At 37.6% G+C, this 14,066-nt stretch overlaps 1 protein-coding gene across 6 annotated transcripts in view; it reads right to left on the reverse strand.

The window, feature by feature from the left end:
- The window catches only part of JMJD1C (jumonji domain containing 1C), a 369,469-nt gene that overhangs the window by 20,493 nt on the left and 334,910 nt on the right, over positions 1–14,066 (reverse strand). For all 6 annotated transcript variants that reach the window (XM_055274441.2, XM_063637907.1, XM_063637905.1 and 3 more), the window contains 8 exons: positions 13,239–13,440; positions 11,260–11,474; positions 10,156–10,308; positions 6,915–7,004; positions 5,975–6,102; positions 5,574–5,787; positions 3,574–3,788; positions 1,820–2,098 (listed from right to left, as the gene is read on the reverse strand). In XM_055274441.2, the coding sequence (XP_055130416.1) occupies positions 1,820–2,098; positions 3,574–3,788; positions 5,574–5,787; positions 5,975–6,102; positions 6,915–7,004; positions 10,156–10,308; positions 11,260–11,474; positions 13,239–13,440 (1,496 nt within the window). The remainder of the gene's footprint in view (positions 1–1,819; positions 2,099–3,573; positions 3,789–5,573; positions 5,788–5,974; positions 6,103–6,914; positions 7,005–10,155; positions 10,309–11,259; positions 11,475–13,238; positions 13,441–14,066) is intronic.

A 14,066-nucleotide genomic window follows, 5' to 3' on the forward strand; every position in this document is an offset into this window, starting at 1 on the left:
GTTAAAAGTAAATTTTTTAAAATAGATAAGGGTTAAGCTAATTAGTATAGCAAAATAATTCAAAGCAGAAATCTTAGGCTATCACCATGATCTTCTTATTTTTTTTGGAAACAGGGTTTCACTTTGTTGTCCAGGCTGGAGTGTAGCGGCATGATCATGGCTCACCGCAGCCTGGACTTACTGGGCTAAAGCAATCTTCCTGCCTCAGCCTCCCAAGTAGCTGGGACTACAGGTGTGAACCACCACATCTGGCTAATTCAAATTTTTTGGTAGAAACAGGGTCTCACTATGTTGCCCAGGCTGGTCTCCAACTCCCGGGCTGAAGTGATCAATCTTCCCACCTTGGCCTCCCAAAATGTTGGGATTATAAGCAGGAGCCACAGCAGCAGGCCTGTAAAGCTTTCTGATTAGACTCCTTTTCAATGGTATTATTCTCTTCTAACTCAACTTCTAATCTGCCTTGCTGTCAATTATTATAAAATGTCAATTTGATTATACAGATTCCATAATGAAAACTATCACCTAGAGTATAATGTTAAAACTCTTTAGTATGATATATAAGGGCATTTCATGATCATTCCTCTAGCCATCTCCTTACACCACTCTCCCCCATGAACCATCATCTATGTTGCAGATAATCACACCTACTCAAAGAGTTCCCTAAACACCTGATGTTCTTGTATATGTCCAGCCTCTTGTCCACCTAGCAAAAAACTTCACTTAACCTCTAAGGAATCAATTTAGACTAGCCTTTTTGAATTAGTATCCTGGCTTTGACATTTCCTTTTCTGGGTTCTCATAGCACCTTGAACAAAGTTCTTAAAACACTTAACATAATTATGAAAACAATTATTTGTGTGACACTTTTCTACCTCAAAAGCTCACACAAATTAAATAAAATTTCAGCCCAGTAACGTCATCAGGGCTTGAAGGAGACCAAGGCAAAAAAGACATGCTAAATCTTGTGTATATGCAATGCACAAGTGTGCATTTCTTTTTTTGGGGCGAAAGATTCAGCTTTCATCAGATTTTGAAAGGGATTAGTTACCTAAAAAGATCAAGAAGCACTGCACTAAAATGGTTCTTACTCATTTTTACATAGCTTACTCATTTTTATATATTCTTACTCCCTATGACAGAGACTGGATCTCTTATTAGATGCTCAATAACAGTTGAATGAACAAAGTAAACATTTTCCAGAAAACAAGAAATAAATTTAACAGAATACTGTCATACACTTAATTTGTTCATAATTTTTGCATTAATGTAGTAAACTGCCATCTGAAACGTATATCAAACATTATCAAAACTTTTGTCCAACAGGAAATCATTTATATTAGAGAATGAAACAATATAGTTTGTCATTCAAGATTTGATGAACTAATTTGTAAGTAAATGTTCTATGTATAAGTATTACAGATAAGAACATCTACATAGGTTCATGAAAAATGCTGCCAATATTAACATTTTAATAGTAGACACGGATCTACTAACTGGACTAAAATACCAATCTAAAAAAGAGGAGAAAGGAACTGCATTTTGTAAATTCAAGACGTTATTACATGTCTGTTCTGATAGATCAAAAAATAACATAAAATAATCAATGCTTCCCTGTTAATTTATATTAAATCTGGCCAAAAAACAGGAATTGAGAAACAAGCATTCTGACAATCTTTTCGGTACTTTTATATCTTACTGTCCCCCAAATGTGTTAACTACTATTTTTCCCCCCTCTATTTCTATTCCTAAGGAGGGAACCATTCTATTTAATAAGCTTCAGTTCCACCAAGAGTGTTCTTAATCAGCCTAAAATACACACCTGTCCTTGTTTCCAACATTCTTTGAAAAGCTTCCAATTATTGCTATTCTTATAATCCTTAAGCCATAAAATATGCTTCTCACAGATCCAAGAATGTGGTATATCACTGTATAATTTATTATTTTCATCCACTGCAGATATTATGCTTTCTTCAGGCTCTTCTTTAAGCTCCGGTTTTACATTTATCTTGGAGGTTTTACTTGGTGGAATTTTGTTTTCAACAACTGAAGCAATTATGTCATCAAGAATGTTAGGCATAGTCCGTCCACTTTTGCTACTCTATTAAGGAAAAAACAAAACAAAACAAAAACCTGTTTTTGAGAGAAATCACATACATATTCCTCCCACAGACTTTTTTTTTTTTAAACAATATCCCTACACTCCAGAATATGCACTTATCTTAGATTTGAGTTCCTATATTCCTGACAAAATGCAAACCAGAAGTCTGGTTGTGTGAGAACTGCCAGGTCTGAAAAACTTAGAAGTACAGCCTTCCTGTCTTTAACGTTGTTATAGGCCTGGGACAGAGAATACAGGTAGGTGGCATCCCTCATATACATTTTTTTAAATTTTTTAATAATATTTTATTTTATAAGAAATAGAGATGAGGGTCTTGCTATGTTGCTCAGGCTGGTTTCAAACTCCTGGGCTCAAGCAATCCTCCCATCTCAGCCTCCCAAAGTGCTAGGATTACAGGCATGATTGACCCCCCCACTCCATATATACATATATACACACACACACACACATACACATATATATATATTTTTTAGATGGAGTCTCACTCTGTCACCCTGGCTAGAGTGCAGTGGCGTGATCTCAGCTCACTACAACCTCCGCCTCCTAGATTCAAGTGATTTTCCTGTCTCAGACTCCCAAGTAGTTGAGATTACAAGCATGCACCACCATGCACCATGCCTGGCTAATTTTTGTATTTTCAGTAGAGACAGGGTTTCACCATGTTGTTGGCCAGGCTGGTCCCGAACCCCTGACCTCAGGTGGTCTGCCCACATCAGCCTCCCAAGGTGCTAAGATTACAGGTGTGAGCCACCACACCCAGCCCCCATATACTTTTATTTTTTTTGAGATGGAGTCTCGCTCTGTCGCCCAGGCTGGAGTGCAGTGGCGCAATCTTGGCTCACTGCAACCTCCGCCTCCTGGGTTTAAGCAATTCTCTGCCTCAGCCTCCCAAGTAGCTGGGATTACAGACACGTGCCACCACACCTGGCTAACTTTTGTATTTTTAGTAGAGACAAGGTTTCACCATCTTAGCCAGGCTGGTCTTGAACTCTTGACCTCATGATCCAGCCACCTCGGTCTCCCAAAGTGCTGGGATTATAGGTGTGAGCCACTGCACCCGGCCCCCCATATAGTTTTAAAAGAAATTATACTGCTCTTTTTTCCTGGTAAATAATTAAAGCAAAATTTGACTTCTAATTATTTTAAGTAACATAAGACATTCACTTTCATGTGGGTTTTTCCCTTCACTAGACAAACAGTTTCCAAATTCTAAAGGGGTATCTTAGGGATCTTCTGGAATCGAAGAGCGCCCCCCCACCCCCCACCTTTCACCTTGGAAAAAAGGACGGAAAATGCCAGCTTTCAAGGTAAAGAGAGTTAAACAGAAACATGCCTAGCAATTTGGTACACTTGATTTCATCTGCATATTGGGTAGTTCAGAGCCAAAAACCAAGTCTCCAAATCATCTCTATTTAAGGCCCACATTAAAATAAAAAATCTGGCATCACACTCACTGGGGCTCCCATTGAATATACTGGGGCAAAGGCAATGCCAGCATCTGTAGACCCCACACGTAGCTTTCCAGCTGTTGTAGTCAGCAAATCCCGTAAGGTTGAGCCTTGTTCATTATTCTGGGACACAAGAGGTGATGTTCTGCCATTTGGAGATTCAGAGTTGTCTTGTTCTCTTTCTTCTTTAATTTGGTTTTCAAGGGTAAGTTCTTTGTTTTCTGAAATAGAAAATTTCACAGATTTTGTTTTGTTTTGTTTTGAGACGGAGTCTCATTCTGTTGCCCAGGCTGGAGTGCAGTGGTGTGACCTCGGCTCACTGCAACCTCTGCTTCCCAGGTTCAAGTGGTTCTCCTGTCTCAGCTTCCCGAGTAGCTGGGACTACAGGCATGTGCCACCAGGCCCAGCTAATTTTTCTGTATTTTTAGTAGAGACAGGGTTTCCTCATGTTGGTCAGGCTGATCTTGAACTCCTGACCTCAAATGATCTGCCCAGCTTGGCCTCCCAAAGTGCTGGGATTACAGGTGTGAGCCATCGTGCCCAGCCCTTACAAATTTTAATTCTATTAAGCATGGTGCTAAAGTACAGACAAAACTGGCCCCAGCATTTTCTACTGTGAGATAAAAACTGAAGGAAGCATTAGTGATTTATTCACCTAAACACAAACCTGAGGATGAGTGAGGTTTGAGACCAGCCTGGCCAAATGGATTCAATCTAAATATAAAAAAGCCTTCCTCAATATTTAAGACATGTTTACACCTGTTCAGAATGAAAAACACTACAGCAAAGTCAGGTAGAAAATACAGGTTAAGTTGTCCGGGCACGGTGGCTCATACCTGTAATCCCAGCACTTTGGGAGGCTAAGGCAGGTGGATCACTTGAGGTCAGGAGTTCAAGACCAACCTGGCCAACATGCTGAAACCCCGTCTCTACTAAAAATATAAAAATTAGCTGGGCATTGTGGCACGTGCCTGTACTCCCCGCTACTTGGGAGGCTGAGGCACGAGAATCGATGGAACCTAGAAGTCAGAGGTTGCAGTGAGCCGAGATCACGCCATTGCACTCCAGCCTGGACAACAGTGAGACTGTCTCAAAAAAAAAAAACAAAAAACAAAACAAAAAAAGAAGACATAGGTAAGTTACACTTCTAGTGCTCTGGTGGCTTTATCAATATGCTCATTCACAAACAATTCTGTAACTAACAAAGGAAGGCTAAGGCTGGGTATGGTGGCTCATGTCTGTAATCTCAGCACTCTGGGAAGACGAGGTAGACTGCTTGAGCCCAGGAGTTCGAGAACAATCTGGGCAACATGGCGAAACTTCATGTCTACAAAAACTAAAAAAAACAAAAAATTGGCCCGGCATGGTGGTTCACGCCTGTAATCCCAACACTTTGGGAGGCCAAGGCGGATGGATTACCTGAGGTCAGGAGTTTGAGACCAGCCTGGCCAACATGGTGAAGTCCTGTCTCTACTAAAAATACACAATTAGCTGGGCATGGTGATGCAATCCTTTAGTCCCAGCTACTTGGGAGGCTGAGGCAGGACAATCACTTAAACCTGGGAGGCAGAGATTGCAGTGAGCCAAGATCATGCCATTGCACTCCAGACTGGGCAACAAGAGCAAAACTCCGTGCTCCCCCACCCCCAAAAAGAAAATTAGGCATGGTGGTACATGCCTGTAGTATCAACTATTTGGGAGGCTGAACTGGGAGGAGCGCCTGGGCCTGAGAGGTCAAGGCTGCGGTGAGCAACGATTGTGCCACTGCACTCCAGCCTGGGTGATAGTCTCAAAAAAACAAAAACAAAAACAACAAAAAAACAACAGGCTAGTTCCTAATAAGTGAAGACAAAATGTTTTACATTGAACCTAACCCATAATTCAAGCAAAAGACCAAAGTAAATTGTTTACCTCAATATTAACAGTACTTTATTGTACAATAGTACATTGTTGGTTAATTATACTATACTCCTCTCACACATACCTAAATAATCAATTACGTTTACCTTTTTTCTCCTCTCTGGCTTTTTGCTCTGCAAGATCTGCTAACCAGTGCAGTGGTGACTGGGATTCTGGAGGAGTTAACTTGTTATCTGTGCCTACTTCACTCTCTGGGCTGCTGCCACCATTTTTCTCAGACTTCTGAGGAGTATTTTGCTGCTGAGACTCAGGCATGCACAGAGAAATTTTATTACTGTGATTAAGAACATTCTGTAAAACCTACAAAGGTAGAACAATTACATTTTTAAACACTTTAATTATTCAATTAGTTATAGATACAAAAAATTCACACAGAAACACAGCAAATGTAATTCATACGTAAGTCCTATATCAAATTTCAAATAAATATCAAAGTTGACTAATTTAACCACAGATTTTATTTGAATAACCAGAGATTTTTACTCACTTGAGATACACCATTCATTGTAGGAAAATTTCCAACTTGTAAATTCTGTTTGTTAGTACAATGACAATGGGATTTAATACCATATTTTTCCCTAAGAGTGTGCATGGCATCTAGAAGATCTGTCAAAACTACAAAATAAAATGGTAGTTAATAAAAAGATTACCACTAGTTGTTAATGCTGTAAAATTTTTTTCTTACAATATTTTATATTATAATTGGGAATAATGGAGGTTTTCTTGTGCCCTTTAAATTTCTTCCATTTTTCTCCATTCTCTTCTATCTATTACAGATTATTCAACCAAATTTATGTTCTCTTTTTTTTTGTTTGTTTGAGACAGAGTCTCGCTCTGTCACCCAGGCTGGAGTGCAGTGGCGCCATCTGGGCTCACTGCAAGCCCCGCCCCCCAGGTTCATGCCATTCTCCTGCCTCAGCCTCCCGAGTAGCTGGGACTACAGGCGCCTGCCACCACACCTGGCTAATTTTTTGTATTTTTAGTAGAGACAGGGTTTCACCATGTTAGCCAGGATGGGCTCGATCTCCTGACCTCGTAATCCTCCCGCCTCGGCCTCCCAAAATGCTGGGATTACAGGCATGAGCCACCACGCCCAGCCAAATTTACATTCTCTATTCTTTTCTCTCTTATCTTTATTAAAAATTAGATATGCTCAAAAATTGTAAGAGGCTTTCATTAAAAATCCAATAGGCCTTTTCATTACACTCTAGCTTTCCACTTCTAATGGTGAACTTTCTTCATCACTGAGGCTTGGACTTATCTTCTGAGCTTTATTACGTAGAGGATTTCCAATAATTGAGCAAGACAATTCAAAACTAGTTAAATCTTCTCTCTCTACCCTCTTATACTTCTAGATACTCCTTTAAGTGTTTCCTTAATCTGGAGCAACCAAGAGCAGTTTTATTAAATGAAGAAGATATACTTACCAGAACCAGGTATAATTTGGGTTGGCATTAAATGTTTGTGATCATGAGGCTGTCCCTTCACACACTTGATCCAAGCATACAGTTCTTTATCTGTAAGATAATATACCTTGTTGTATATCACACTCATGGTTTCATAATTATAAACTGATGGTGTAAAGAACTTAACGATTATATAAAATGTTTCATTGGCTAGAGTCACAGCCAATGAGAAAAAAAAATAAAAATAATGAAATAAAATGTCAATGATATGCTTTAGATGTTTGGTTCTGAAACAAGTCAGGAAAAACAGTTCCACCATTTCCTGAATTTTATAAAAACAGTGACACAAAATGGGTATGATAGCCTTTCTAAAAATTACCAGTCATTATTATTAGTCATCTCTATCTTTGTAGCTAATCTTCTATCTCTTAGCTGCTTTCTGTGCCAAACAGAATTTATGCCTGATCCTAGTACATCAGACTGACACAGTTTGAGATGATTGTTAATTCATTTTCCTCTTATGCTTCAAAGACATGTAGAGGAACATGAGACATGTGAAAAAGCTGGTACCATACAGTTACTATTAACTGCTATTGCTGACTTCAAATAAGGTTTCATCCCTGAAGTTGTAAACAATTAAGGCATAGCATAGGGCATAACAAAGAATAAAAGCATTTGATACCTTGATCTCAAGAACTTTCTCTACAAATTTAGTGACACAGATAGCTACTTACGATGTGGCTACAAGAGTTTCCGTGTCACAAAGCTCAATAAACTCGGCATAAAAAAATCTAGAACTAGGCCAGGCACAGTGGCTCACACCTGTAATCCCAGCATTTTGGGAGGCCAAGGCAGCAGATCACTTGAGGTTAGGACTTCAAGACCAGCCTGGCCAACATGGTGAAACCCTATTTCTACTAAAAATAAAAAATTAGCCAGGTGTGGTGATGCATGCCTGTAGTCCCAGCTACTTGGGAGGCTGAGGCAGGAGAATCACTTGAACCCAAGAGGTGGAGGTTGCAGCAAGCCAAGATTGCGCCATTGCACTCCAGCCTGGGTGACAAGGCGAGACTCCATCTCAAAAAAAAAAAAAAAACTAGAACTATTGTTTCATAAAAATATACATTAAATAAAATTCAAACCCAGTCTAAAACCAGTTACCTTTAAGAGCTTTGACTTTCCTCTGCAAAACCTACATGGTAACTTGCAAATATTTTATATATTGCTTATATTTTAGACACTTATGTTGATTACCACTACATGAAGCTATATATTAAACCTACTCAATCTGAGTTTTATTATAATATTTAATAGTAAAATAGATACATAGACAGTATGGACAATAACCTAAGGCATAAGTTACACTTAAAAGAATGATACGATGGCCAGGCACGGTGGCTCACGCTTGTAATCCCAGCACTTTGGGAGGCTGAGGTGGGCCGATCACGAGGTCAGGAGATCGAGACCACAGTGAAACCCCGTCTCTACTAAAAATACAAAAAAATTAGCCGGGCTTGGTGGCGGACACCTGTAGTCCCAGCTACTCGGAGAGGCTAGGCAGGAGAATGGTGTGAACCCAGGAGGCGGAGGCTGCAGTGAGCCAAGATCACGCCACTGCACTCCAGCCTGGGCAACAGAGCGAGACTGTCTCAAAAAAAAGAAAAAAGAATGATACGGTAACTAACAAGACTATGCTTTCAAAATTAATACTACTATGAAAATCAGCAGGCTGGGCATGGTGGCTCACGCCTGTAATCCCAGCACTTTGGGAGGCTGAGGTGGGTGATCAGCTGAGGTCAGGAGTTTGAGACCAGCCTGGCCAACTTGGTAAAACTGCGTCTCTACTAAAAATACAAAATTAGGCATGGTGGCACATGCCTGTAATCCCAGCTACTGGGGAGGCTGAGGCAGGAGAATTACTTGAATCCAGGAGGCCAAGATTGCACCACTGCACTCCAGCCTGGGCAACAAGAGTGAAACTCCGTCTCAACAACAACATCCAAAAAAAGAAAAAGAAAATCAGCAGCAATACAACAATTTAGTTTTAATATAAATATTCTTTATCTTATTCAAAAAAAGGATTTATGGTAGCTTACATATATATACATACATACAACACAGCAAAATAGAGTACATTAAAATTAACTTTTTTAATTTGGCAAAGGAAAACCAAAAGTAATATGAAACCAGGAAAAAAGGAATTTGAAATGCACATCATGTCATCAAATTTTATAACAATTGAAAATATCAAGATACATGTATTGTGGTTTCAGATTTTACTCATATTAACATATTTATTGCATATCCCAGAAACACTTAGCTGTAGACGTTCAGCTACGCTTCCACATTTGCTCAGGTTTCTTTGGTAAGAAAGGGTAAGAGACTGGTTAATCCTATCAGTAGAAGATACTGATGGTTAAATCATGGTTCATCTACCTGATATACTACTCTGAAAAAAGAGTGGCCTGAAATGAAAATGACATTCATTACTTTGAGACAGACAATCTATACTAAGTACTTCTAATGTTTCCACAATACTAATCCTCTTATTTCATCAGAACTCTACTCCTAACAAAAAATTCAATACCAGATTTAGGTAGTCACTTCCAAAATTGCCTTGGATAATCTTTCTAAAACACTTTTGTTTCATTTAATTACTTCCTTTTTGAGACAGGGTATCACTGTGTCACCCAGGCTGGAGTGCAATGGGGCAATCACAGTTCACTGCAGCCTCCATCTCCTGGGTTCAGGTGATCCTCTGACCTCAGCCTCCCAGGTAACTGGGACTACAGGCACACATCACCATGTGCAGCTGATTTTTTGTAATTTTTTTTTGTAGAGATGGGGTTTTGCCATGTTGCCCAGGCTGGTCTTGAACACCTGGGTTCAAGCCTCTTTGGAAGCCAGCCTTGGCCTCCCAAAGTGCTGAGATTGCAGGCATGAGCCACAGTGCCCAGCCCACACACTGGAATCTTAAAGCAACAAGGCCTAACCTAAATTTGGGCTACATTAAAGAACTATCTGACTGAAATGAGAAGATAGATATACTCATGAGGCTGATGGGTGTAGATGCAATTTAATTCTAGAAAATATAGCCATTAATAAACTGTGGTTACTTCTCCTCTTAAAAACAAACTGAAAAAAATTCCTTATACATTAATATGGAAAGTAGGAATAAAAAAAACACATCTCATGTTCTAGAAGAGTGATCCTAAAGAAAATATTATAAAAAACTTCAATTTATATAAACTTATATACCAACCTCTAGAACTCTTCCTTTCCTTTGCCTTGTAACAATCTAAGCAGACCACAAATCCACATTTTTGGCAGACCCAGTGAATGTTAAACAATGTTGCTTCACATGCATCACACATCTCCCGGACTCCTCTCACTGCTCTTTTCCAGGCAATTTTGGCTGAAATACAGAAAAAACAAAAATTTAAAGGCAAACATGCTCTTTTCCAAGGCAATTTTGGCTGAAATACAGAAGAAATAAAAATGTAAAGGCAAACCAAGAACTTTCAAGGCTATATTAACTGAAGACCAACAGATTTCTTGAAGTAATTTGTAATTCTCTTTAGAAGACTCATAAATGATCATAAGTGAAAAATAAAAATGCCTTACATCTAAGCAGGGTTTCTCAACTCTGGTACTTTTGACATTTTAGGTTGAATAATTCTTTGTTGGGAGGGATTACTCTGTGCATTACAGACTGTTCAGTGGTATCTGTAGCCTCTACCTATTAGATGTTGGCAACATATCCTTAACTCCCTCAGTTATGCAACCAAAGATGTCTCCAGTCATTGCTAAGTGTCCCCTGGAGGTGCAAACCAGTGATTTCAAGGAAGGGAAGGAAAACAAGCTAATATTCAGAGCATCTACTATGTTAGGAACTATTAAGTACTTAAGTAAACATAATTAACATAACTACTTTCTAAACAAATTAATGAGATAGTTATCTTTCCTATTTTCCAGACCTGCCTGATACCCAGAGAGGTTATTTGCCAAAGGTAACAGTTAAACAGGGAGTAAAGCTGAGATTCCAATACAAATAATTGGGGTAGATTATGTCTTTATAAGCCAAATGTTGAAATTTCACAATTTGCATCCAAAGTGGGTTTAACACATTAATGTTGTAATGGCAGAAACAGCAAAATGCTATTGTGATTTCATAAATGGTTAATTGACTCAATTCACCCTCTATAGGAAAATATCTGTAACCTTAAATACATACTGTAAAAAGGTATCATTATCATAATTAAAAATCAAGGTTAGATAAGATTAGGGACTTCTTTCATAAACATAACTCAAAGAGAAATTCTTAAAATGAAATCTGTGCAGTTCATGTTATATTTAACTTCCTTACCATCCTTTTTCACCCAGGACAAAGCTGTTTTTTCAGATGTTACTAATTGACAGAACTTATCACCTATTATATCCAAGATATATTTAGAAGTCTCTATATCTAGTTCATCATCTTCATAATTTTCATGTGTCCACAAACTCATAGCTTCATCATCATATTGGTCAGGAGAAGAGAAACCATCTATTCTAACTACTCCGTTTTTACTAAATGACAACCTGAAATATTAAAACATAAAAGCATTAGGTACCAACATATTAAAACATAAGTCCAGTCTTTAAAATTGTAAATTTATAATTATGTTTATATTGCATTATAAAATATGAATTACATTAAAAACAGGAAAACAGGTTAATTCTTCACACACTAATTATTGAATTAATTTAAATAACTCATAGGTGTTATGCAAATGGCAATAAGTAGTACTAATTTTAGGTTATTTCAAGAAATAAGATGACTTATACTTACCTAATTCCAACAAAATGAAAACTGTGTACATGTTTGATGAATGACAAGAGTAAAAATGTGGGCCCAATGTTGCCCAGAGCAATGTCGTTATTTTATACATAATCTAAATCAGGAATCACTAAAGCTGAAATGGCCTAAATCTGAAATGGCCTTAAGACTTTCACCAGGAGGACTTTAAAAATGCCAGCTATACATACATTTTCATTAATTAGATTGACACATTACTGAAGTGATTTAAGAGAACAAGGATGAAATTCTTAATAGTTTTATAGGAACCCCGTTAATGTGCTTACTTACTCTTAGCTTCTGATATCCAAATAACTACTCTATTCAGAGAAGTTTATGGTAAACGGAAGGCAAAATTGCCATTCTCTTACTGGCTGGTGGTTATTCCTCAATTATATTGCACTTTACTCTCTTTACTCTCAAATAGGTGATGTCTAAGATACAAGTCATACTGTATTTTTCATATGAACAGCAACATTTCTTTTATCCCTACTTTTCGTATCTTTATTATCTTTCCAAAGTTTCCTTCTTTTTAAACCAAATTTCTCCTTTTTGTCATAACCCAGCATCTCATTTTGGTTATATGTTATAATCTTTGCCTGAACATTTCTTTCCTTCAGACTTTTACTAGATTTTCTTAGGCCTCAAACCTACTTTCCTTTTGATTCCTTTTTTCATCTCTTCTGCACTTCCATGGATGCTACCTCTTATAATTATTCCCTGAAATTGTCTGTCCTTTAGGGATTGTTGGCTACAAAGTGAAGAAAGAGAACCTGGTCCATTCTTATCAACACATATTTTTGGAGGTCTATACTGGGCTACCAGCATAGAGTATTCCACAGAGTAAAGTGTCTCAATTTCTTAGGAAGATAATTACAGCTAACAACAGAGCATTTCATATGTGCATGGGACTACACTTAAGGACTTGGCATACTTTATCTCATTTAACCTTCATTAAACCTCTCCTAGGTAGGTACTAACATTTACATTTTGCAGATGAGACAGGCTTAGTTGTCCTACCACAGTTAATAAACTCACACAGGAACTAAGGGACAGAGATGGAATTCACAACTAGAAATGACTGATTCTGGAGTGTGACATGTTAATTAGTCTTTACTGTCTGGGTTATCCAGCTATTCTTTAGTTGAACTCTTACAAGTCTACCTTTAAGTTTTTAATTTTAAAATATTATTTGGTAATATTCATATAAAATTAATATATAGGTTAACAACTGTTAAGAAAAAAAATCATTTTCTCATTAAGAATAAATCTCTCAAAACAGAAAGGTCATATGGAACATGAGTAATAACGTATGTTATTTAGTCTAATAGTTAGAAATTGTTAAAATTTAGCATAAAAACGTTTAATAACTCTTTTATAATGTTTCCAAAACATGGAGACTCAAAGACTTATTCCCTCATCCAAAAGGGACACTCAGAGTAACACTATATAATTTCCAATATCAAATCAATAAATTACTTTTTTCCCAATCTCATATTTTCACTTACCGTCTAAAGTAGTAAAATCTACAAAATACTGGCGAGTGAGCTGGTTCTTCTCCTTTTTTACTGCGAATAAGTCTACATTCTCGACACTTTTGTAAATTAGGCCCTATCTCACAGCAGGAGTCATCCTGTAAAAAGGATTCCCCAGTTTGCTTCAGCTTCTTGACTTTACGCCAATCTTTCAACACTGAACGAGGAATGCCAGCTGTAAAATCAGTAGGAAAGTTTTAGCAAGATTATGCTTTGTAGAAAGCTAAAACTCCTTGAGATGAAATTCAAGTCAGTTATACAATTGTGATGATACAGTAAGACTTTAGTAAAGAAGCAAAGACATTAAGAGCTCTAGGTACCGATTAATGACTAAAAAGTGCAGCAGCGTTTCTATTTACTTACTAACCAATTCTACTAACCAAATGAACCACTCTGATGTCAAGTGTACTGAAAATGCAGAACTAAGTTTTACAGCTGACTGAACTCTTTAAATATTAAATATTCATGTATGTATAATAGCAAACATAAGAATCATTCATATTCTGTGCATATCAATAACTGAAAATACAGTCCTTCTATACCAAAAGTTGGTTTATGTAGGAGAAAGCTCTTTCAAGATCCACAGCAAGAACGTAAAGATCAAAGGTTTATATAGTTAGAAACTGCAGGTTAGTTTCAACATATTTCTATTGAAATACATAATCTGATTTTCCAAGGTAAGTGTGGCTCATTAAAACAAGTGGTAATTTTATAAAACCTGTATTTGGCAGAAGTGCTGAGCTATCTCTCCTAACATCTTTCCTTTATTATAATACCCTGCATTTGATATCAACATACTGA

Source organism: Symphalangus syndactylus, chromosome 4, assembly GCF_028878055.3.
Source record: "Symphalangus syndactylus isolate Jambi chromosome 4, NHGRI_mSymSyn1-v2.1_pri, whole genome shotgun sequence".
Taxonomy (NCBI): domain Eukaryota; kingdom Metazoa; phylum Chordata; class Mammalia; order Primates; family Hylobatidae; genus Symphalangus; species Symphalangus syndactylus.